Source organism: Tiliqua scincoides, chromosome 13 (assembly GCF_035046505.1).
Source record: "Tiliqua scincoides isolate rTilSci1 chromosome 13, rTilSci1.hap2, whole genome shotgun sequence".
Taxonomy (NCBI): domain Eukaryota; kingdom Metazoa; phylum Chordata; class Lepidosauria; order Squamata; family Scincidae; genus Tiliqua; species Tiliqua scincoides.
The window spans coordinates 2,883,472-2,908,734 of NC_089833.1; the positions used below are offsets into that span (position 1 = coordinate 2,883,472).

Sequence of the window (25,263 nt, forward strand, 5' to 3'; positions counted from 1 at the left end):
AAATATGGGGTCAGAAGAGGCATATTGAGTTAGGGAAAGAATAAGAACCACAGGACCCAATCCTATCCAACTTTCCAGCACCGGTGCAGCCACAATGTAGCCCAGAGGTATAGCTGCGCCATTGGTATATATGCCCCATTGGCATAGCTGTACTGGGCCTGGAAATTGGATAGGATTGGGCCAACAAGCTGCAGAAGCTTTGCAAACTGCAAGAGCGGAGCTCTTTGCAGGGCAATTAGGACTTGGTTTCCAGACTCTTCACCATCCTAGCTTCCCTCCTCCTAGTGTAGTTGCTAGGCACAGTGGGTGATGCACTCAGGGAGGGGGTGATGCACTCAGTGGGTGATGCATCACTGTTGGCCAAAATTGTGAAAATCTTGGTATTTTCAAATAATACCATCATGTTATATATCACTCGATGTGTAATTTAATACAGAGTGCAATGAAATAAACCATGTTGAAATATCTGTATTTTAGCAAAAGTTATGGCCGGTTAACCAGAAAAGGAAAACACAACTGCCTTATGTAACAAAAAGTGGATTTCTTTCACTTAAAACTGACCAGTGAGACAGTGGACTGTTCCATGAGCCAATACTGTTACATAATACAGCAGGGAGCCAATCAGGTGATAGAATGAGTCAGCTCTCATTCTCATGTATCAGAGCTAATACTAAGTCTTCTTCAGTTGTGTGAGCGTTATCAAGTTGGCTGGTGGTTTTTTGTGGGTGACTGATTTGTTTGGTGAGCTGTACAGTTATCTAAATAAATAAATAAAGTGAATGGAGGGGTGTGTGACACCAGCCTAAGTGATGCCCTTGCACTGAGGCTCTGCATATGATATTGTAATTTATTCTGTATGATCTGATATGGGAGGAGGTCCATTGTGAGGGTGACACAGTGTGCTCTTGCACTGGGTGATGTAAACCCTAGTGAATCCTCTGCCCCCTCGAGTCCTTCTCCTCCAGACCTCCAGCTTCTCAATGTTCTCCTTAAAACAAGGTGTCCAAAACATTTCTTTTTTACAGCAACACATTCAAAGGAGAGGGAGCTGCACAGTCCTTTAACTGTGCTAAGAAAGGCTTTCACCTTTTTGATAGCATCAGCTGTTGGCAACCTTCAGTCTCGAAAGACTATGGTATCGTGCTCTGAATGGTGGTTCTGGAACAGCATCTAATGTGGCTGAAAAGGCCGATTCGGGAGTGACAATCCCTTCCACACTGGGAGCAAGTGCAGTCTGTCCCTGGTCTGTCTCCCTGGCTATGGGCCTTCCTTCTTTGCCTCTTTGCCTCAGTCTGTTGGCCAAGTGTCTCTTCAAACTGGGAAAGGCCATGCTGCACAGCCTGCCTCCAAGCGGGCCGCTCAGAGGCCAGGGTTTCCCACCTGCTGAGGTCTACTCCTAAGGCCTTCAGATCCCTCTTGCAGATGTCCTTGTATCGCAGCTGTGGTCTACCTGTAGGGTGCTTTCCTTACACAAGTTCTCCATAGAGGAGATCCTTTGGGATCCGGCCATCATCCATTCTCACAACATGACCGAGCCAATGCAGGCATCTCTGTTTCAGCAGTGCATACATGCTAGGGATTCCCGCTCGTTCCAGGACTGTGTTGTTTGGAACTTTGTCCTGCCAGGTGAACGCATGTGGAAAGCGTTCAGTTTCCTCATCAAGTAGCATCAGCATTCAAGGACTAATTCCAGGCCATTGAAATTGGTTCAGTCAGAAACTCCTGGATGCTTGATTTCAGACTAAGCAGCATTTCCTTTTAACCAGTTTAACCTTAACTTTAAGCCAGTGGGGTGGAATCCAAGTTAAATGCAATCAGCATGCGAGCCCACAACCTCAGGCAGCCTGCCAAGCCTCTGCCAAGACATCTAGCTCTACTGAATGTGATTTTTTTAAAAACAGAAATCTACTGAAGGGGGGAAGGGAGATTCCTCTGGCTCCAGAAGAGTTCAAGTGAAAAATTGAGATTTATTTTTTTTAAAAAGAACAAGAGTATTATCAAAGCCATTTTGTTTTTCTAAAAATGCAACACAAGTTTATAAGAAAACATGCATTAAAAATATACCTAACTAGAAAAACTCAATAAATACAAAGCTAATCACTGCATCACAAAGAAAAATTACTTTGGGGAAAGTATTATCAATATTATAATATTATAAAATATTATCAAGCACCTGAAAACTGCAGTTTGGGGAACAAAGAAAAAAGTGGGAGAACTGCATGATCAGAAACAGGTTAGAAATATAGGCTTGTGTACGGAACTTGAGAATTGAGAATTCAGAGGGGGTACCCAATCCCTGGAGGAACTGCTGACAGAGGCAGAATGAGTAGATGGATCAGCATCAGTGTCAGCGTCCCACATCAGGAATCATTGTGAGATCCCACAAGCACTCATGTACTACCTTTGAAACTTTTTCAGAAGGACCTTAGCTGAGAAAAAAGCATCTGGCTCAGCAGGAGGCAAACTTAGAAGTTTGCCTAGGGGCAGGTGTCAAAGTCTAGTCCAGTGTCTTGCCCGAGAGAGAGTATGCAACTTGATACACTAAGGCCCAAATCCTAACCAACTTTCCAGCACTGGCATAGCAGTGCCAATGGGACATGTGCTGCATCCTGCAGCTAGGTGGCACTCACAGAGGCCTTCCTAAAGTGCTCATTCTTGGAGCTGCATTGCCTTTATGTCAGTGCTAGAAAGTGGGTTAGGATTGCGCCCTAAGAGTGCAATCCTAACCTGCACTGGTACAGCCAGGCTGCAATGCCTGCACTGATTCCAAAGCAGGGTAGGAGGTGGCTGGATATAACCTCGGGGTAAGGGGTTATTTTCCCCTTTTCCCTGCATAACACCCCAGATTGCCCTGCTCTATTCACGGTCTATTCTATTAATGGGTCTATTCAGATTTTCACCAGGTATTTAGCTGGTGCAGATTTGAGCAGCCCATGTACAGCTCCAGGTGCCCGGGGGGGGGGGGGGTTAGGATAAAGTGTGCGCTGCAAAACCAATTCTGCCCCCCCAGGCCCAATCCTCCTCATTCCATCCTCCTTTGCCCAGAAACACCCCTTTCCCACCCCAGAACGCCATTCTCTCCCTCCCCCTGCATCACCCTGACACAATCCTACCTGTGTCAGTTGGCATAGCTGTGGGATCTGCCAGGCTGTCACATGTCCTTGTGCTGGTGCTGCCGGCTCTCCAGTCAGCGCAAACATGCCTTACAGCATGTTTGTGACACTCGAGAGCTAGCACAGGGGGCCTGCGCTGGCGCAAGGAAACATTAGGATTGGGCTGCCCAGCTACAAAATGATGTACATGTACCTGGGAGTAAGTTCTGTTGAACACAGTTGGACTTTCCTGTGAGTCAACATGCGTAGGGAGGCCCTCTAATGCTGTAATCCTATATACCCAGTCCTGGGAATGAGAACACTCATTGAACAGAGTAGACTTGACCAGACTTGTGCTGTAAGATTGCAATCCCATACATCACAGGTTTTCAAACTGGGGCGTCACAACGCCCCAGCCTGAGGGCCCTGGCCTCCTTCCCCTTAAGGGGCGGGGGCAGGGAGGAGGCAGCTGTGCAATCCCCAGGATCATGACATTGCTGCAGTCCTATCCACACTTATCTGGGAGTAAGCCCCACTGAACTCTGTGGAGTTTACTTTTGAGTAGACATGCCTAGGATTGTGCTCCTATAAGCTCCTATAAGATTGTGACTATAAGTCCCATTATAGTCAATGGGCTACAATGGGCTACCTTAGGCTACAATCCTACGCACACTTTCCTGAGAGCAAGCCCCATTGGACAGAATGGGATTTACTTTTGAGTCTGCTTCTTTCCTACAAGGTGTCTCACACTCTGTGTACATCATCATCACTTGTATTGGTGGGTGCCGTGAAAAGGGACGGTTTCACACACCATTGTTCCACACAGTGCATAGATCCCAAAGATCTGAGCAGTGGTGGCACTAGGGTTTGTGTCACCTGGTGCGGGAGACCAGTGTCACCCCCATGATGGACTCCCCCCCAGGCAGTGGCTGGGGCAACACTTTGGTCAGTGTGTCTGGTGATGCACCATTGCACTGCTCCTGGTAGTTTTTTTGGCTGTAACTTTTGATAGAATAGAGATAATTCAACGCAGTTTGTTGCATTGCATTCTGCATGTATACTGTATTGGCAACCTTCAGTCTCGAAAGACTATGGTATCGCGCTCTGAAAGGTGGTTCTGGCACAGCGTCTAGTGTGGCTGAAAAGGCCAATCCGGGAGTGACAATCCCTTCCACACCGGGAGCAAGTGCAGTCTGTCCCTGGCCTGTCTCCCTGGCTATGGGCCTTCCTTCTTTGCCTCTTAGCCTCAGACTGTTGGCAAAGTGTCTCTTCAAACTGGGAAAGGCCATGCTGCACAGCCTGCCTCCAAGCGGGCCGCTCAGAGGCCAGGGTTTCCCACTTGTTGAGGTCCATCCCTAAGGCCTTCAGATCCCTCTTGCAGATGTCCTTGTATCGCAGCTGTGGTCTACCTGTAGGGCGCTTTCCTTGCACGAGTTCTCCATAGAGGAGATCCTTTGGGATCCGGCCATCATCCATTCTCACAACATGACCAAGCCAACGCAGGCGTCTCTGTTTCAGCAGTGAATACATGCTAGGGATTCCAGCACGTTCCAGGACTGTGTTGTTTGGAACTTTGTCCTGCCAGGTGATGCCGAGGATGTGTCGGAGGCAGCGCATGTGGAAAGCGCTCAGTTTCCTCTCCTGTTGTGAGCGAAGAGTCCATGACTCGCTGCAGTACAGAAGTGTACTCAGGACGCAAGCTCTGTAGACCTGGATCTTGGTATGTTCCGTCAGCTTCTTGTTGGACCACACTCTCTTTGTGAGTCTGGAAAACGTGGTAGCTGCTTTACCGATGCGCTTGTTTAGCTCGGTATCGAGAGAATGAGTGTCGGAGATCGTTGAACCAAGGTACACAAAGTCATGGACAACCTCCAGTTCATGCTCAGAGATTGTAATGCAGGGAGGTGAGTCCACATCCTGAACCATGACCTGTGTTTTCTTCAGGCTGATTGTCAGTTCAAAATCTTGGCAGGCCTTGCTAAAACGATCCATGAGCTGCTGGAGATCTTTGGCAGAGTGGGTAGTGACAGCTGCATCGTCGGCAAAGAGGAAGTCACGCAGACATTTCAGCTGGACTTTAATTTATATATAACATGATGGTATTATTCGAACAAACCAAGATTTTAAAAATTTTGGCCAGTAGAGGTGTCAGCCCTGAGCACGTCACCCAGTATGTTCTGCAACTCCACACCCCCTGGTGATGCCACTGGATCCAAGGATGCCAGAAAGGGGAGCTGGAGGTCTGAATATGCACAAACAGGGAGGCGCGACTCCCACAGAAGTCAGACAGTTCAGTCCCACAGAAGGCCGGACTCTTCCTGCCACACAGGAGGTGATCAGAGCTGGCCTTTGCTTCAAAAGGGCAGCTTCACTTTCCATGCAGGCCAGGCCTCTGTGAGAAGGGAAGGAGAGCCTCCACGTCCAGGCGCAGTCTACCTCTGGAGACCAGTCCTTGGCAGGGAAGAAGTGAGGGAGTGCCTTCCAGCCCCATCCTAGGCATGTCTACTCAGATGCAATAATAATAATAAATAATAATATAACTTTATTTTTATCCCGCCCTTCTCCCAAAAAGGGACCCAGGGCGGCTAACAACATATAAAACAAATTAAAACACATGCAAGTCCCATTATAGTCAGTGGGGCTTATTCCCAGGTAAGTGTGGAGAGGCTTGCAGCCTTCATCTCCAGGGAGGCATCTGACCGCTCACTTCTGGAAGCAGGACGCTAACCTGGGCGGACTTGCGCTGGGAGTTCTCAGTCCTGGGCCCGGGTGGCGGCTCCTTAGAGGCGCGCCCTGCTTTTGGGCGCAGGAGAAGCCTTCGGGGCTCTCCCGGACGCGGAGCTCGCCGCTCCGGACGGGGCTGGGGGGTGCGCAGGGGGTCTGTGGAACTCCCCGCCACCGGGTGCTTTGACAAGGGGGCTGGACAGCCGGGTGGAGGGAGGGTCCCTCGCAGCCTCGCCGCAGGAGTCACCGGCTGGCCCGCCTCGGAGGGGCGGGGCGGGGCTGCGCTCCAGGGCGGCGCGTGCGGCGGAGCCCCTCCCGCAGGGGCGGGGCGGGCGGCCCAAGAAAGCGGCGGCGGCGGCGCCCGCGCGCGGAGAGCGTCGCCTGGGCGGCCGCGGCGCGGACGATGAGCGCGGAGCGGGGCGAGGCGGGCAGCGGGCGCAGCTCGCCCTCGGAGTCGGGCTCGGCGTCGGACTCGGAGGCGCCGCCCTCGCCCGCCGGCTCGGAGGGCCCCGCGCGCGCGCCGCCCGCCCCGCAGCCGCCGCCGCGCGCGGGGGCCGGGGCGGGCCGGGCCGAGGCGGACGAGCGCTTCCCCGCCTGCATCCGCGACGCGGTGTCGCAGGTGCTGAAGGGCTACGACTGGAGCCTGGTGCCGCTGCCGGCGCGCGGCGCGGGCGCGCTCAAGGCCAAGCCGCACGTGAAGCGGCCCATGAACGCCTTCATGGTGTGGGCGCAGGCGGCGCGCAGGAAGCTGGCCGACCAGTACCCGCACCTGCACAACGCCGAGCTCAGCAAGACCCTCGGCCGGCTCTGGCGGTGAGTGCGCGCGCCGGAGCCCCGACCCCCCCCCCGGCTCCGCCGAGGGCAGCGGGAGACCCCGGGCGCCCGCGAGGGGAGGGGGCGCGGTGGGGCTCGAGGGGACCCGGCACCGCTGCTCGCCCGGGCAGTCCCGGCCCGCTCAGCGCGAGGGAGCCCGCTCCGGGGCGGGGGTCTGTCCTCCCGCCTGTCGAGGTCGCGGTCCTTGAGGGCGCTTCGCGAAGCCAGGAGCGGCGCGGCAGGCGGGCTCCCCGTCCTCGCCCGCAGGAGTCCGTGTGCGCAGCGGCGGAGCAGACTCGCTGCCTGAAGCGGGTCGGGAGCTCCCGCGGAGGTCTGGGGCAAGGATGTGGAGACCTCGAAGTTGTCCTCGAGTGCCGCCGTTGTCAACCACTGTGCCGAGGCACGCTGGTGTGCCGCCAGTGGTCCACAGGTGTGCCGTCGCCGGAATTTGGGGAAGGTCATTTATTAGTAGTGCCAAAGAGGCCCCCCCCCCCGCAGCGTGGTGTGCCCTGTCGATGGTCAGCACCTGGTGGTGTGCCCTGTGCTGTGAGATGAGAGAGGCTGAAAATCTTTGCTATCATGCCAGTGATGACTGCAGTCCAGTGAAGGCAGTGATGGCCACGCAGGAGGAACGCAGCTGCCTTTAGTCCACTCTGAGGAGCAGCACTCTGGTCTGGCCGTTGCCATCTAAATGGTGGCCTGTCTGTTCCGTCTCCCAAAAGGGCCCTTTGTGACAATGTCAAGGTGAATCGATTTAGGGTCCAATTCTATCCAATTTTTCAGTGCCAGTGGGGTGTGCATTGCTTCCTGTGGTGGGGAGGCACTCACAGAGGCCTCCTCAAGATTTGAGGAGTTCCTCAGGGGTTCTGAGCTGTCTGTGACAGATCAGGAGAGAGATCTTGGGGTGGTGGTGGACAGGTCGATGAAATTGTCGACTCAATGTGTGGCGGCAGTGAAGAAGGCCAATGCTATGCTTGGGATCATTAGAAAAGGAGAAGAGAGCAAAACGGCTAATATTATAATGCCGTTGTACAAATTGATGGTAAGGCCACACCTTGAATATTGCGTCCAGTTCTGGTTGCCACATCTCAAAAGGATATAGTGGAAATGGAAAAGGTGCAAAAGAGAGCGATTAAGATGACTGGGCTGGGGCACCTTCCATATGAGGAAAGGCTACAGTGTTTGGGCCTCTTCAGCCTAGAAAAGAGGCGCCTGAGGGGGGACATGATTGAGACATACAAAATTATGCATGGAAGGATAAAGTGGATAGCAAGATGCCTCTTTACATTCTCACATAACATCAGAACCAGGGGACATCCACTAAAATTGAGTGTTGGGAGGGTTAGGACAAACAAAATAAAATATTTCTTTACTCAGTGTGTGGTTGGTCTGTGGAACTCCTTGCCGCAGGATGTGGTGACGGCATCTGGTCTGGATGCCTTTAAAAGGGGATTGGAAGAGTTTCTGGAGGAAAAAATCCATTATGGGTTACAAGCCATGATGTGTATGTGCAACCTTCTGATTTTAGAAATGGGCTATGTCAGAATGCCAGATGCAAGGAGGGCACCAGGATGCAGGTCTCTTGTTATTTGGTGTGCTCCCTGGGGCATTTGGTGGGCCACTGTGAGATACAGGAAGCTGGACTAGATGGGCCTATGGCCTGATCCAGTGGGGCTGTTCTTATGTTCTTAAGATACGGGAACATTTGTTCCCTTATGTTGGGGCTGCATTGCAGCTGTCCTGTTGTTGGAAAGTTGGAAAGGATTGGGTCCTTATAGTCCTATAAATGCTCATGGATTGGAACTTGCTGTGCCAGCAAACCTGGTAGATTTTAAGGTACCATGAGGCTCGTTTTGTGTATATTGCTGTACCAGACCCACAGGGCTTCCCTTCTGGAATGCCCACTCATGGTTGTTCCCCAGACCAGATACATTATCCTCAACACCCTTGTCCTGATGTGCTTAAATTGGCTAAGAGGTATGTTCTCGCATGAGTGTTTCAGAGGGGTTACTAATCGGATACATTTGATAGTTCCCCAGCCTGTAGTATGGATGTTGAGAGGAGTGTAAGTAGGTGTTAGTTATATGATAACTGGTTGGAACAATCTGCCTTCAGAGTTCATGTCCTTCCCCATATTTTGGGAATTGCTCAGTATTTGGAGCTTTAAAAAAAAACCTAAAAGGTTTAGGGGTTGTTCCATGTAACCAGCTAGTTTTCTGTTCCATAAACAGTTGAAAGAGTCACAAATAGGAAATCCACCACCCCCCCTGAAAATATCTGAACCAATAATTGGGAGACCAGGATTCTCATCCTCTCTTAAGGCTAGCTTGGATGTACTGGCAGCTCACCCACCCTTATAGATGTCATCATCAATGGTGGCTTTTAGTGGCACAAACACCTGGTGCCTTGCACCATTCGCACTCCTCCACTTCTTGGAAGGTCCACCTGGTCCCTCCTCCAATAGAAATAAAAAAGTGAGAGGGCTCTTGCCACACTTCCTTATCTACCCAGTTGTTTGCTTGAAGCATATTATATTCTCTGTCTCCCCTATAACTGTACAGATAAAATATAGCATTGCGATAGAGCAGGTCAGATGTTCAAAGCATTCTTGTGCGTTTTCTCAGTGATCCGTATGACACTGGCATATGCAGCAGTTCCATATTGCAGAGGCATGAACTGAGAGAACCATGGCTAGCCTAAGTGCACTCCTTTCAGAGGTGAGGTTTAACTCTCATAGCATCACAGCTCATGCTCCTAACCAAATTATCTTATTAAACTTATTCCCTGTCTTTCTGGTGTGGCGTTTCACAGCCATACTCCAATCCGACTGAGATTGGCACTGTTTTGGAATACCTGCGTTCACCATAGTTTGCACATGCACCTGGAGCAAGAGTTGAGATCGCAGTCTCCAAGGGCTGAAGGGGGCTCCTAGGTGTCACCTAAGTCCATTATCTGGTCTTACAACAAGACATTCTAAACCTGAAATATCTCTGAGACATGAGCGTGTTCATCCTTTGAAAGAAATGTTGCTTGGTGGCTGTTCCCACAATGCATGTGGACTTTAAAAAATGTAGTCGAAGGAACTGCATATCGGTGCACACATATATGAGGAAATGCAATTGAATAAAGTGTGCTTTGGTTTGGAGTCAGTATGTAGGAATTTGGGCTGTTTGTCTACCTCCTAAAAGGCAGAATATTTTGTTGTGTGTTAGTGCTGATATTCGAGTTGTAGTCTGTGTGTAGATGAGCTCCAACGGCACTTTCTACCCTTAACTACACAGTTCTGCTTTTCAGGGGACCATTCAACTGTGAACCAATGACAAATCAAGTGACTTGCAGAGTTATGTGTGAATGGGCCCCTTGGCCTCTGGTAAAGGATTCTATTGGCAACAAGCTAGAGTTTGAACCCCATGAATGAGGGTTTCCATCTCTGGTATGGAAACTAGATATGAATATGCATCAATGCTCTTATGCACCCCTTTGGGCCAAAATGTGCTTTGGTTGACACTGAATGCTGAGTTTTGCAAAATGAACACACAGAGATGCATGTAGGCAAACGGATACGCTGGGAGATACATGCAGCCCAGTCCAATGCAGGTTTCTCGTGAGGAAGTGCCACTCCGTTCCACAGATCTTGTTCCCCAGGACTGAAACTTTGGTCTGCGTTTATGGAGACCTGCACATTGCTGTCCGTAATGGGTGTGTACTTATGTGTATCATATGAGTAATGCAGCACAAACAAGGACACCGAGATGTGGAAGCATGTGGTCCGTGACATTCAAGATAGTGTACCCCCTGATGTGGAGGGTGTCAGATTTGGGCTGGAGACCTGTATCCCAATAGGCAGGTTTTGCCATGAAGCTGATGGGATTGCCTCAGGCTGGTGGCTGTTTCAGGCCTCTAAATATGGCATTAGATCACTGTTCATTGTAAGCTGCCGTGTGTGTGTGTGTGTGTGTGTGTGTGTGTGTGTGTGTGTGTGTGTGTGTGTGTTTTTACCAAATAGGCAGGTTAGGGAATAGCGTTAAGAGTGCAATACTATGCATGTCTACTTGGAAGCAAGTTCCATTGGGTTCAATAGGGCTTATTGCCAGGAAATGTTTATAATAGTATGCTGCAATCTTAATCCACCACATATATGGTGATGGCGCCTGATGTATGTTGATCTAAGGAATCTCAAGAGAATCATTATGAATACTCAGTTTTGGCACATTTGAGTGATGTGTGTCTATGTTAACGTTCATAGTCATGCAAAGATGCATACAATGCAAAGATGTTCCAATGTTCCTTATGCAACTGGGTGCGTGCGTGTTGTGTGGGCTTCTTAAATTTATTTTTTTTTAAAGTAAGTTTAAAAGACTGTCTCTCCACTCCTTATTCTCATGAAATTTGAGCCTAGTCTGTGGGCAGGAAGGACATAAATGAGCCCGTTCCGATCGCTGCTCGCTCTGCAGGGTTTGAGGAGGCTTGAAAAACAGCCCAACTTCTCCAGATTCTAGGAGCGGTTAGTTTTCCCACAGGATGGAGAACAGACACAGCTGCATGGAGGCCTGGGCAATGAAGATAGCGGACCTCCATTAAACTCAAGGCCTTTTTTGAGTAGAAAGATCTGTACCTTTCGAAAGAGTCAAACTTGAGCCTTCCGGAGAAGTAGAATCAGAGAGCAGCATTTAAGAGAACTCAACTTGTGCCAGCTTTGCCCAGATTTAAGTACAAGCAGGTCTTGCAAAGGGCAAGTCGGCTTGGCCCGTTCTTTGATAGGGGAGAATGGACACATCAGGCCCACAGTGGGGGCACGTACCATGTGCCCTAGTAGGCTTTGCCATGTATGTTGCTTAGGGAGGGAAATGGGGATGGTGATAGCTTTTCTCCTCCTTTCCACTCATGGTGTTTCAAATGACATGTGAATATTTTGCAGTAGCCCAAAACCTGAGGCCACAACATGTTTGTTAATTTCAAGATATTTCTAGGGATTGTGTTTTATTCTTGTAAGGGTTTAAAACATAGCCAAAAGTAATACTCTTAAAATACATGGTTTTAAAGGCCAGGAATACCTCTCGTGCTTTTCCATCTTGCTGTGATTTTTGATCCTCAGTCCCAACCCCACAAATCCTGAAATTGTGCCTTGTGTTAATCAGTGATGTGTGGTAGGAGCATCTAAAAATTCTGCCTTGGTGTCTTGTGCCAGCCATGGCGGCTAGCAGTTGGTTAGCAGTGGGAGTCAGGAGATGTTTTGCAAAATTCACTAGTGCTAATTACAAGCATTGAGAACTCCATGCATCTGGGTCTAATTCAATAGAGGAGGCAGAATGGTGTACGGTGTGGCTACAGTTCACTGTTTTCCGCTATCAGTATCATTTCCAACTCCCTGCGTCCAAGGAACTGTGTTTGGATTTAACCTTCAGCTGATGCAAAAATGTCAGTCTTCACGGTTTCTCTTCAGCCAGGGCAGACATCAAATTTGCAGGGTTTTTTTTTAGTTTTTACTATATACTCCCAAAGGCTACCAACTGGATCTGCTGCAGAACAGTGGCTTGAAGGACAAACATACACTTGGGGCACAATCCTAACCAGGTCTACTCAGAAGTAAGTTCTGTTTTGTTCTAGAGGCTTACTCTCAGGAAAGTGTGGTTAGGATTGCAGCCTTAATTCTCTTTGGACCCAGGGTACCTCTGAGCATGTGCTGAGTTTTCAGTCTCAAAACTGAAAAAATTCCCCCTCTCCCTTTTGTTTTAGTAGCTTATTTTAATAGGAAAAAAAATCAGACTGTGGTTGCTTTTTAACTGTTGTCTGACTGGGCTTCAGAAATCCTTGCTGAGCTACTGCAGAGAAACCAGAGATCTACTGGAAGGTTTTGATGTACCTTCTGCCCCTGTTGCAGAAGAAGACAAAAACAAAATTATTTTTCAGGGGTTACTAGCCCAGTGGTCTCCACTGCAGTTGTGCCTCTGCTTGCTGAACAAAAAATTATCTTATTAAAGTTATGTTGTAGTCTGTGATGACTTTGAGGAAAATCTCTAGACCCCGAGTACCTTTTTGGCCTCTGTCCACAAATCTCAGAAGTGTCTTAACTTGCAGTGTCCCTGAATTAATGGCATTGATTCCTTGGGATGGATAGGTGTTATCTGAGGACGCCATCCTGTAGCTAGCAGGGTTCATCTTGTAGCAGGGTTCGGTGCTCTCCAAAATGAGCGGAGCATTGAGAAGGCATTTCCATTAACATCGGTACAGGTATGCATGTGATTGCTGGTGCCCGAAGGACATGGGGCGTGCTGTTTTGTGACCTTCCCTCTATCTTGTTGTGCTCCAGCTTTTTTCCAGAGAGCAAAAACTAGTTGCATGTCACCACTGAGGACACTCTTTGAGTGCACGGCTGCAGTTTACCAGTTGTGTGCGCACTAATTACCAGTTGTGTGCCAGGGCCTGTCAGCTCTTACTGGGGAATTCCTGGAAGGTGGCTGAAGCCCTAGGAGAGAGTCTGCATAAGTGGCTGATGGAGATTGTCATTGTTTGTAGGTTTTTTGTGCGCAAACAATTTCTAATTAGTCTTTTATTGTTAATGTTCCTTAGCAGCATCTTAATGGGCTTGTTAAACTACTTTGTTATATTTAAACTGAATCATCCAAATCTAAATATGAAATTGATCAGTCCTTGTAATGGCAAGAATTGTTGCTTCCCTCCTTTTCTGCTCCACACTTCACTGAACAAGTTATTTGCAGGTACATTTGCAGCTTGCAAAAATGTCTAAATAATTTTCTGGAAAGGTTAGCTAATTTTCTTTCCTCATGAGAGACATTAAGTATAGCTTTTCGCTGCTTTGGTGACATGCCCTTTCAGATAGCCAAGCAAAACACTTGTGCACTTCTGAAGGATGAATTTATTTCTTAAGCTATTCCTTTTTGCATACCGTTCCAATTCCGTTACTCAAAAACTCAAGGATGAGATGAGAGCGGCATTTTGGAGTTGGAGAGGTGAGATGGCATACCTTACTCTATTCATCTGTTCTTCCCCTCCCATAATTCAACATCACCAAATGTAGAGGCAAAACTGTGTGGCTGTTTAGGACCAATATTTTTTTCATCCCACTGATTTAATTCCCAATACTGTACTGGAATCTTAGGTCTTCTAAAATCGTGTTTGCTGAGAGTTGTAACCTAATTGCAACAATATCCTTGATAACTATTATGATGACTGACTTGAAACTGAAATTGCTAAAAGAGAACAATATATTTTTACTTGGAAGGAAATATAATTCCTTCTCTGGACTTGAGGTTGCTGAGGATCGCAGCCCCGTAGCACAATTCTGTGTGTTTCAGTATATTCTTAATAAGCCTGTTTGGAAACCGAACTGGTTTCTACTGTCTGCAAATTCTTGAATGTTCTCTTGCAGAATCCTGTTTGCAAAGAAAGAGGCAGAGTGTGTGTGTGTGTGTGGGATTATTATCCCTCCATGAAAATAAGTGCATTGTAATTATTATAAAATGATTATTTTGGGAACCTGTAACAGAAATTTGGCAAAGGGGGAGGGGGGGAAACTGACCTGATGAACACAAAGATTTGGAATATGTATGCTTACACCAAAAAAGATTTTAACTGTTTAGAAAAGAGAGGTTTAGTTTGGGTCCTTTTGGTAAAGCTGATCTATTAATGACAGTTGAGGAAGGGCAGTGTTGCATATCTTTTACAATGCTGATCAATTTCATGGATTTCCGTAAGACTTGGGTAGAATCTTTTGCATATTGACCTGGGAGTTGGCTTCACCAAAACCTTGTGGAACTTTCTTCTGAGTAAGTGTGTAGGATTGTGCTGTTAGCCCTAACTACCTTCCTTAATCAAGGCTGACTAAACTCAAGAGACATCACATTTATATTAGGAAGAGTCACTTTATGGAGAACTTGTCCATGTTTTGAGTGTATCATACATGGAAGGTATGATAACAGCTCTGAGCTACAGAGCTGAATTGCAAGCAGGATCCATCCAAAGTAATGGCTCAATCTTATAGATGTGTATTTGCAACTAAATTCCATTGAACTCAATAGGGCTTGCTCCAAAGTCAGTGTGTATTGAACCAGGATGGAGTTGTAGTTCTGGAATTGGATTTAGACTTGGAAGACCTAGCTTCAGATCTCTGCTTAACCATGAAGCTTCCTGGGTGACCTTGGGCCAGTGAGTCTCACCTACCTCACAGGGTTGTTGTGAAGACAAAAAGGAGCAAAGGAACTATATACCACCCCAAACTCCTTGGAAGAAGGGTGGTATAAAAATGTGGAAAACAAATAACTTATGCATGTCTGCTAAGAAGTAAGTCTCATTGAATGCAATGGGGTTTACTCTCAGGTAAGCATGTATGTATTCTTATGTATTCTTATGTAACCTCAGTCTTCCATTGATTTAAGCTGTTCTGAGTATGGAACTTGTGCTTTGACTGTGCCTTGATTTTTACAAAATGCTCTTTCTTTGTGGAAGTGAAGGTCCCTGAGATCCTCTTTAACAATGTAAATGTAATGTACATTGTAATGTACAATGTAATGTGAAACAAACTTTAATGTTTCAAATAAATATTTGCATGTTTAAAGATAGGTTTAAAGATAGGTTGGAAGGCGTTTGAAAGATGAAATAATAGTTTGTTAAAAGGTCACATGTAACAATGGTCACAAAGTGCCATTATGTTTTCCTGGGTTTGTGATCCCAATGCGCTACTCATATGTGTGATGGTTCTCTAGACATTAAATGATTGTGTTGCTAAGGGAAGAGGTGATGGACCATTCGTGTTTGTTTCTTTTTCAGTTTGCTCAGTGAAAGTGAGAAGCGCCCGTTTGTGGAGGAAGCGGAGCGACTGCGCGTCCAGCACAAGAAGGACCACCCTGATTATAAATACCAGCCGCGCCGGAGGAAAAGCATCAAAGCTGGACAGAGCGATTCAGATTCTGGAGCTGAACTGAGTCATCACGGCGGGAACCAGATCTATAAAGCAGACACTGGACTGGGCTCTATGAGTGAAAACCATCACCACAGTGACCATGCAGGTAAGGAAGGGGAAGCAATAGTTTGGTGTCAGTGGTAGAGCCTGCATGTGCTCATGGGCATGTGGTACCAGTTTCAGATATCAGGTCGCAATAGGTGCTGGGAAAGACTCTAGGGTCCTTTTCACCATCAAGTGTCAGTTGTACTGGGCTGGATGGGGGCTGGTTCTGTACAAAGAAATTGAGGCAGAGATTATGGGGATTAGTCACAGCCTAGCGGTAGAATATGCGATGTGCATGCAGAAGGTGACAGATTCACTCCCTGGCAGCAGCTGCAGTTAACAGGATGTTAGGCAGCAGGGGAAAAAATTCACAGGAAGAAAAAACCAGCCGCTGTTGAGCATGATAGGTAATAGAACCTCCTTGTTCAAAGGCAGTGTACTTCTGAGTACTGAGTGCTGTGGACAAACAGAGGCTTGCCACCATCTTTATGTTCTGCTTCAACGGGCACCTGGCTGTCCACTGCTGGAAAAGGAGTTCTGGACCAGGTGAGCCTTGGTTTGCTCCAACAAGGCAAGTCTCTGTTGCTGTTGTCTACCAAAACTTCTGCCTTGGGGTCATGCTAGATGAGAAGGAGGGAGATCCCCTTTAAAAAAGCAGGGGAACCGATCACTGATGCAGCACGGCCATCCAAATTCGTGCTTATTTTGGCCCCCCCCCCGATTAAAATGCCACTCCTCCCGCAAAGTGTCCCATGGCATGAATGCACCTCATTTAGATCAGGAGATAGGCACAGGAGGAGAGGGTTGAACTCCAAGTTCTGCTTCCCCCTCCCCAACAGCTTTGTTTTTTTAAAAAAATCAAGAAATCTGAGTCTCCTGGCATCTCATCAAGTTTGGCTCTCTGTTGATCAGTCGGCCACCAAGACACCAGATTCTGGGGAGAAGAAAATGTTCTCCTGCTTGTGGGAGCCGTACATGGGAGGGTTCTTACACTCACACTCCCACCTTGAAGCGGACGCTAGCAGGAGGAAGAGGAACCCTCTTTTTCAGAGTTTGTGTGGCTTGTGAGAGCTATTCTCAATCCAAAGCCCTGGGATGCTGACATAATCACTTGAGCCTCCATGCAACTCCGCATAGAGACTGTCTTATCAGAGCAGGTCCCTACCTGGACATCTCTGTCGCTTCTTGGGGTGATTTCCATCATTGTGTTTCAGTTGCCATATCTGCACAAGTGAACTCCCAGAGTGCTTGATGCGCTATGTGCTTGGTGGTGGGGTGTAGCCATGTGGCACACACAGTATTGCTGCTTTTCCAGACCAAAGTAACCCAGTGGGTTCCAAGGGCCCACAGCAAATGTCTTGCTATTCCAGGCATGTTTGTTCTGTCTGGTAACTTCCTCCTCCCTTTTTACAAATTTGGGTTAGAAAATCTTTTAAAGCGCTTGTGAAGGAGGCTTACAGAAGCAATACCTTTTGATGGAAATCTAAATCTGAAGACATTCTAAGGTGATGGTGGATTGTCGCTGATGTTGCTTCTCTCTGCATGTGGTAAAAGTACATCCTTTCTGCCTGATTCCTCCTCCTGCAACCCAGGCCTTGACTAGCACCACCTCCTCTTGTTGCAGTATCACAGTTGCCTTTACCTGGAATGTGCAGGAGGCAGCTGCTTCTCCTGTCATTCACTCCACCTCTTCAAAACTTGTTCCATTCTCTTCTGTATTCGGCACACACTTTTGTTCTTGCACATTCAAGCCCCCCCCTCCCCCCGCATGGCCCTGCTGACTTTTGGACCCTGACCTTAGCCAGTAGGGTTTCAAAGCACTAAGTTTTGGAGGGAGTCTCACCATAGTGTGCATGGATCCCCTACCCCTCCTGTTTCAGGTGGGGGGAGCAAAACAGAGGTGTACACCTTCTGGGAGTGTTCCAGGGAGGCCTACAGGTTATACACCTCTATTTTGCTCCCACTACCTGAAATGGCTCTGAAGGTAAGAGGTTGGGGGTCCCTTGCAAGCTGCAGTGAGGCTTTCTGAAAAACCTGGTGCTTTGTACCCCTCTAGCTACACCACTAAGAACATAACATAAGAACATAAGAACAGCCCCACTGGATCAGGCCATAGGCCCACCTAGTCCAGCTTCCTGTATCTCACAGCGGCCCACCAAATGCCCCAGGGAGCACACCAGACAACAAGAGACCTGCATCCTGGTGCCCTCCCTTGCATCTGACATAGCCCATTTCTAAAATCAGGAGGTTGCACATGCACATCATGGCTTGTAACCCATAATGGATTTTTCCTCCAGAAACTTGTCCAATCCCCTTTTAAAGGCGTCCAGGCCAGATGCCATCACCACATCCTGTGGCAAGGAGTTCCACAGACCAACCACATGCTGAGTAAAGAAATATTTTCTTTTGTCTGTCCTAACTCTCCCAACACTCAATTTGAGTGGATGTCCCCTGGTTCTGGTGTTATGTGAGAGTGTAAAGAGCATCTCCCTATCCACTCTGTCCATCCCCTGCATAATTTTGTATGTCTCAATCATGTCCCCCCTCAGGCGCCTCTTTTCTAGGCTGAAGAGGCTCAAACGCCATAGCCTTTCCTCATGAGGAAGGTGCCCCAGCCCGGTAATCATCTTAGTCGCTCTCTTTTGCACCTTTTCCATTTCCACTATGTCTTTTTTGAGATGCGGTGACCAGAACTGGACACAATACTCCAGGTGTGGTCTTACCATCGATTTGTACAGCGGCATTATAATATTAGCCGTTTTGTTCTCAATACCTTTTCTAATGATCCCAAGCATAGAATTGGCCTTCTTGCACATTGAATCGACACTTTCATCAACCTGTCCACCACCACCCCAAGATCTCTCTCCTGATCTGTCACAGACAGCTCAGAACCCATCAGCCTATATGTGAAGTTTTGATTTTTTGCCCCAATGTGCATGACTTTACACTTACTGACATTGAAGTGCATCTGCCATTTTGCTGCCCATTCTGCCAGTCTGGAGAGATCCTTCTGGAGCTCCTCACAATCACTTCTGGTCGTCACCACTCAGAAAAGTTTGGTGTCATCTGCAAACTTTGCCACCTCACTGCTCAACCCTGTCTCCAGGTCATTTATGAAGAGGTTGAAAAGCACCGGTCCCAGGACAGATCCTTGGGGCACACTGCTTTTCACCTCTCTCCATTGTGAAAATTGCCCACTGACACCCACTCTCTGTTTCCTGGCCTTCAACTAGTTCTCAATCCATGAGAGGACCTGTCCTCTAATTCCCTGACTGTGGAGTTTTTTTAATAGCCTTTGGTGAGGGACCGTGTCAAATGCCTTCAGAAAGTCCAGATATATAATGTCCACGGGTTCTCCCGCATCCACATGCCTGCTGACCTTTTCAAAGAATTCTATAAGATTTGTGAGGCAAGACTTACCCTTACAGAAGCCATGCTGATTCTCCCTCAGCAAGGCCTGTTTGTCTATGTGTTTTGAGATCCTATCTTTGATGAGGCATTCCACCATCTTACCCGGTATAGATGTTAGGCTGACCGGCCTATAGTTTCCTGGGTCCCCCCTCTTTCCCTTTTTAAAGATAAGCGTGACATTTGCTATCCTCCAATCTTCTGGCACCGTGGCCGTTTTGAGGGACAAGTTGCATATCTTAGTCAAGAAGTTGCATATCTTAGTCAAGATATCTTAGTCACTGACCTTAACTTCTCCAGCTCTTCCACTCCAGATCTTTTGCTGTATCAAAAACCATGGCCTGTTCTTTGTAGTGTTCTGTGCTCCCAGAATGCCTTTACCTCACAGCTGCCTCATCTCAAAACTCTTCTGGATAAGCCATCAGATGAAGGCTTGGTGACAGAACCTGGTGATTGTTCTCAAGACCAGTGGTTCTCACCCTTTTTAGCCCGGGACCCACTTCTGAGAATGACAATCTGTCTGGGGCCCACTGGATGTGATGTCAGCAACCTGGAAGTGATGTCATAGCCAGAAATGACATCATCAAACAGGAAGTGACATCAGTGTAATGTCAGAGCCGGGAGTGATGTCATCAAGCAGGAAGTTCTTGCCTAGAAACTCAAACTATAAATGACAAGAGACAGTATTCCAGCTCAGAAGCTTCTTCCAATTCTCCCTGCCCTCGCTACCACTGCTATCAAGCAAAAAATGTCAAGCAAAGAATAAAACATCTGGAACAAAATATTTGTGTATTTATTTACTACTGTTTTTATTTCTGTCTTTCTTTACAAAACCTCAAGCTACTTCTTGTATTGCGCTTGAAACTAACAAACATTGATGTGCCTATTGATACTGTGCACAGCATTAGTCAGAAACAAGTGCGCCCTACCAGAATGCACCCTACAAGTGCACCTCAATACCAGAAGTAGCTTGAGCATTTGTAAATAAAGGAAATAAAAACAGTAGTATCCTCCTCAGAAGAAAGATAAGCAGGGACACTTCCCCTCATCTCCCCCAAACCTAAGCACGTCTACTCAGAATTGACGCCCATTATTGGCAATGGGGCTCACTCCTAGGTAAGAGTAGACAGAATTGCAGCCTAAGAGAGAAGTAGGTAGAGGGGAAGGGTGCACATCAGAGAAGCAGCTGGGGGAGCAGCACTCTCCCTGGGTGCTCCCCCCCACATGCCAGGCTTGCCCCCCCCCCCGGCTGCTCTCTTGGCAGCCAGGCAACCAGGAATCCCTGCTCACCCCAGCAAAGATATAAAGAGAGGAAATGCTAGCCAGGGCAGGAAAGAATCTCCGCCTACACTCTCCAGCCCGGTCCAGCTGGGGGGGGGGCCTGCTCTGTCTTGCAACCCAGAGGCAGCCCATCCCATCAAGGCAGCCAGACTTACAAACGTTGGTGGGGAGAAGCCTGACTGGCTCGTCCACATCTCTCACGGTCCTTCTTTGCCTGCAATCCAAGCCTGCACTCCGTGATTGGCCCCCCTGAGGGAAACCTCCAAGTACAGAGGGTGGTCCAGCTGGAGGGCAGCAGCATGCTTTCTGGGGAAAAGCGGCATGCTGCTTTCTTTGCACATGTGCAAGCCGCTCTCAGTTAATGTCTCAATGCTGGGAAGCTTAAAATGGTGACGCCCAGGCTTTGCCCACTTCCAAAATGGGACCAAGTGGGTCCCGACCCACAGTTTGAGAACCACTGTTCTACACGTTGTGTTATGTAATAAGCGTGGTCTCGCTTGCCAGTCACATGGCTCTGTTGTCGACTTGTGGCTACGTCAGCCATTACTTTACCCAAAAGTTTGCATGTTCTGCAGAGTTTGCTTATGGGAAGCAAGCTCAGCCTGGTGAAGCATTTGCCAAGGACTCAGGGTCTTCAGGAGAGCCTGTTCCTGATCCCCTGATATCAGAAGTGTAACTAGGGTAGAGTGTGAGGGGCACCTGCCCGGGTGTTATACCAAGGGGCGCAATTATTTTTCCTGCCAGTATCACCTCCTCCATGGCTTTCAGGTTCTTTGGAAAAGAAGGCGCTGGTGGCTGCTTCACGATGTGGCTGCTTCCTCATTCCTTCTGGTGGGGCTTTCCCTTGAAGGAGTGCCCCCTTCAAGGGGGAGCCACTGCAGAAGAAGGAGCGGAGCGGCAGCCACATTACAAAGCATCCACCACCAGTGCCTCCTCTTTTTCCGGGGAACCCAAATGTTTCATCGCGCTCTCATGTAATGTCATGACATCACTGGCCCCAGGCATCAGTGCAGTTGGCTACACCTGTGCCCGAGACCACCTTTGTGTGGTGGTGGAGAAACCACCCTTTTGGATCTAGTCAAGTGGAGGGGCTCTGTGGATGACAGTTTCCTGAGTGCCTCCTGAAACTTGGAGCTAGTCCTATTTTGAGTGGCCTGGTTCAAGTTCAGAATGAACTGAAAATGTGAACACCCCCATTGCCGTCAAGCATTCTGAACATTTTTTTTTGAAACATTTTTGAAATGTTTCTGATTGCAGGGCAGACTCACGGACCTCCCACCCCACCCACAACCCCTAAGACAGACTTCCACCATGGAAGCAAGCAGGAGCTGAAGCACGAGGGCCGCCGCCTGGCAGAGAGCGGCCGACAGAACATCGACTTCAGCAACGTGGACATTTCTGAGTTAAGCAGTGAGGTTATAAACAACATGGAGACCTTTGACGTCCATGAATTTGACCAGTATTTGCCGCTCAATGGTCACTCAGCCATGCCAGTGGACCATGGGCAGAACTCCGCAGTGGGGTCTTACGGGTCCTCCTACTCTCATTCGGTGAATGGTGGCAGTGGTGGAGCAACCCAAGCTTGGACTCACAAAAGCCCATCCTCCACATCTCCTTCCTCCAGTGAAAGTGGGCAGCAGAGGCCTCATATCAAGACTGAGCAGCTCAGCCCGAGCCACTACAGCGATCAGTCTCGCAGCTCACCCACTCGCCCGGACTATGGACCCTACAGCAGCCAGGCATGCACTACTACTGTGTCCGCCGCAGTGGCCACCACTTCGTTCTCCAGCTCCCAGTGTGACTACACTGACCTCCAGAGTTCAAACTACTACAACCCTTACCCCGGCTACCCTTCTAGCATCTACCAGTACCCCTACTTTCATTCCTCACGCAGACCCTACACAACCCCCATCCTGAACAGCTTGCCCATTCCGCCTTCACATAGCCCCACTGCCAACTGGGACCAGCCCGTCTACACAACTCTGACCAGACCTTGAGAGGATGGAAGGAACTAACACATCAAGGTCTTCCTCCCCCCACCCCTCCCTGAAAAATATGCACTATGTGAAAAGAAAAATGGAATGAAGAAGACAGAATTCTGTACATGGAGCCCCGTTCCATTGTTCCCAAGTGCCTTCTGTAGGACTGGATGCCCCCTCTGAGATCTTTGAATGTTCAGAGTTCTATTTTAATAATAATTAATAAAAACATCGGGACTGATGATTCCTTTTGAGTACGCAAAGGATAGCTTGTTCTGTCACCTCTGTGAGGACTTGAAGAGAAGTACGCTCTTTATAGACAATGCGGTGCAAAAATTTATGAAGTTACTGGAGGTATTCAAGGGTTTATTGCAATCTGAAGAGAAGCCATCCTTGTGTCGAAGAACCAGTGTAGATTAAAAAAAAAAATCCTAACTGTTCACTAACAACATGGAGGGACCATTCACGAATCGCTGACAACCAACCAACACACCCATCTCGGAATTGCTTCACTTTATTTACGAGTTCTTCTAAGCAAAGTCCATCACATTTTGTATGGAAGCTTAAAAAAAAAAAAAAGCATTGAGCTCAGAAAAAGTTTTTGATTTTTTTTGTCGTTGTTTTGGGGTAAATCTGTTAAGTAATGTATTTATGTTCAGTGTCAATTTTTGTCTTTTTAATTAATGAAATAATTCTGTGCAAGAAGTAGAATTTTAAGAGATTTTAAGGATGTAAATGGATGGAGATGCATTTGTTTATTCTTTCCTGATGATACTATAAAAACATGGCAACATTTAGGTGCAGACTGTAAGGGAAATTAAAAAGTCACCAATCTTAAAGCTGTGTTTGAAAAGGTCTTCAAATAATAATTAACATGGTAGTGTAAGGATTTGATAAAGGGGCAGAAGGAATTGACCGATTTCATAGGATGGTTTACTTAATGTGGAAATGATTATTTGATGAAAATGCCTATATAAAATTGTGAACATATGATCTGCGGTGGAATTGGACTGAGGTTAGTTGATAGGCACTAGGTACACTTCTGGATATTTATTCATAAAGGTGACAGTTGTCCCCTGTTTGTCTCTAGCATCTTGAATTTGGACAGATGCTACCTTTCAACATTGAAGTCGAATATGGCTGTTGGATCTCATAAAGACTTTTAGCCCTGTCTTCCACGGATTTTTCTAGTCCACTGGTTCTCAACCCATGGTCTGTGGACCACAGGTGGTCTGCAAAGTCAGGAAAAAAAAATCACCTTTGATCACTCCCCCACAGACCACTAGAGAGTGGAGAATGAACCACTCACTGCTGGCACCAAAGTATCAGTTGTGACTGTTGACAGTCCATTCTCCATCCTCTCTGGTGGTCCATACAGGAGTGCTCGCTTGGGACACCCGCAGCCGGCAACTAAAGCAGCAATCCACAAATCTTCACTCTAAATAATTAGGAAATATCTAATAAATCATCTCTATTACAAATATTTTATTTTTTGTGTCGGGAGGGGGGGGGGTTGCATTTGGTCCGTGATGATTCCAATTTTTGTCTCCACTGTGGGCTCCTAAAGGTTGGGAACCACTGATCTCGTCCTTTTTTTAAAAAAAAAAGTCAGCTAAGCCAATAACTGTCACCACTTATGAATTCAGGTAATCTGAAAAGTTGGGAAGACAGCCCAAGCCTATGCATGTCTTATCAGAGGTAAGTCCCATTGTTCAAAAGTGTGTATAGGATTCCAGCTTAATTTTGTCATTCTCTAATCCGATTCCATATTCCAGGCTGCATAGATCGACAATCCCAGTAGAACTAGGATGCCAAAGGGGGCTCAAAATGGACACCCAACTTGTTGAAGAAGAGTTTATTCTGGGCACATTCAGACTCCAAAAATGATTGTGTGTTAGGAAGGAGCTGTCTGAATTGACCCTTTAGAGCTAGGACAGACTTTTCAGGATGGGTCATGTATAACAGTCTGCCTGATCTTTGCCATGGATCTTTGCAGCAGGAAAAAGACAACTGGTTCCAACTTAATGTTTTGCATATGTGCTCCTTCTTGGGAATTACTGTTGAGTGCAGGCAAATTGTGAAGTTGGAAGGCTGTCTTTCATTGGGTTCCTCCAGTGTAAATGTGGAACACAGAAAATTGGGGGAAAAACCACCACTGGAGTGTCTGCTTTCCTGCCAACTGGTTTCAACAGATTAAATTGGATTGGAAGGGCATTGTGGAAGGTTTGGACTGTATCAGGAGCACAGTTAGTTTTGAGAAATTGCATTTTAACCAGAGGTTACGGATTGGGTTTCACTTTAATGTTGCCTGTTAAGGGACCAGATGTCATCCATCAAAGCTGTGAAAATAAACATTCTCCACTATATTTTGGTTAGTTCTTAGAGGTAGACTAATATTTCGTTTATTTGTTCCATTGTATGCTGAGCATATAATAACCATCTATTCTAATGGTCATGTTGTGCCTTTGAAGAAGAAGAAAAAAGTTTATAAAAACTTTAAACTTTCAGAGCTTATCTATCTTATCTTTTCTACATTTCGTATTGGGGCTTTTTTCTGTTTTGGATGTTTTTTCTTTTGCATATTGCCTTTGCAGGGGGTGGGAACAGAGCTGAGAAGAAGACAGGCACTCCTTTTTATGCAATCTGTGTTTTATGTATAAAGTTTGGAGGTTGTCCATTGTGACTTCTTATTCTCTTCATTAGCTTCTGACTAAGTAACGCTAACTTTTGTACAGATCCATTTGATAAAATTAAAAGAAAATGCCTTTTATCCAACATTTGCCGAAATAGTCATTCCATTCCCCCCGCCCCCCCCCCAGACCACTATCCTGCATTGGAAGCTTCTGGGAGGGTGGGAGATGAAAGGTGTCTTCTCATCCTTCTCCAGCACCAGAATACATATTGAGCACTCTCCCTCATTTTAATAATGTGCATCCTGTGGAACTCCGTGTTGTGATGATGGTACCTGGACTAGATGCCTTTAGAAGGGAAGCAGACAGAT

The 25,263-nt window shown here is 47.4% G+C and overlaps 1 protein-coding gene across 1 annotated transcript; it reads left to right on the forward strand.

Annotated features, from left to right (window-relative positions):
* Positions 1 to 6,433: 6,433 nt before the first annotated feature.
* On the forward strand, positions 6,434 to 25,019 carry SOX8 (SRY-box transcription factor 8). The gene is made up of 3 exons (XM_066640430.1): positions 6,434 to 6,629; positions 15,417 to 15,655; positions 21,541 to 25,019. The coding sequence occupies exons 1-3, from the start codon at positions 6,523 to 6,525 to the stop codon at positions 22,278 to 22,280; spliced, it is 1,086 nt and encodes a 361-aa protein (XP_066496527.1). The 5' UTR covers positions 6,434 to 6,522; the 3' UTR covers positions 22,281 to 25,019.
* The last annotated feature ends 244 nt before the right edge of the window (positions 25,020 to 25,263 follow it).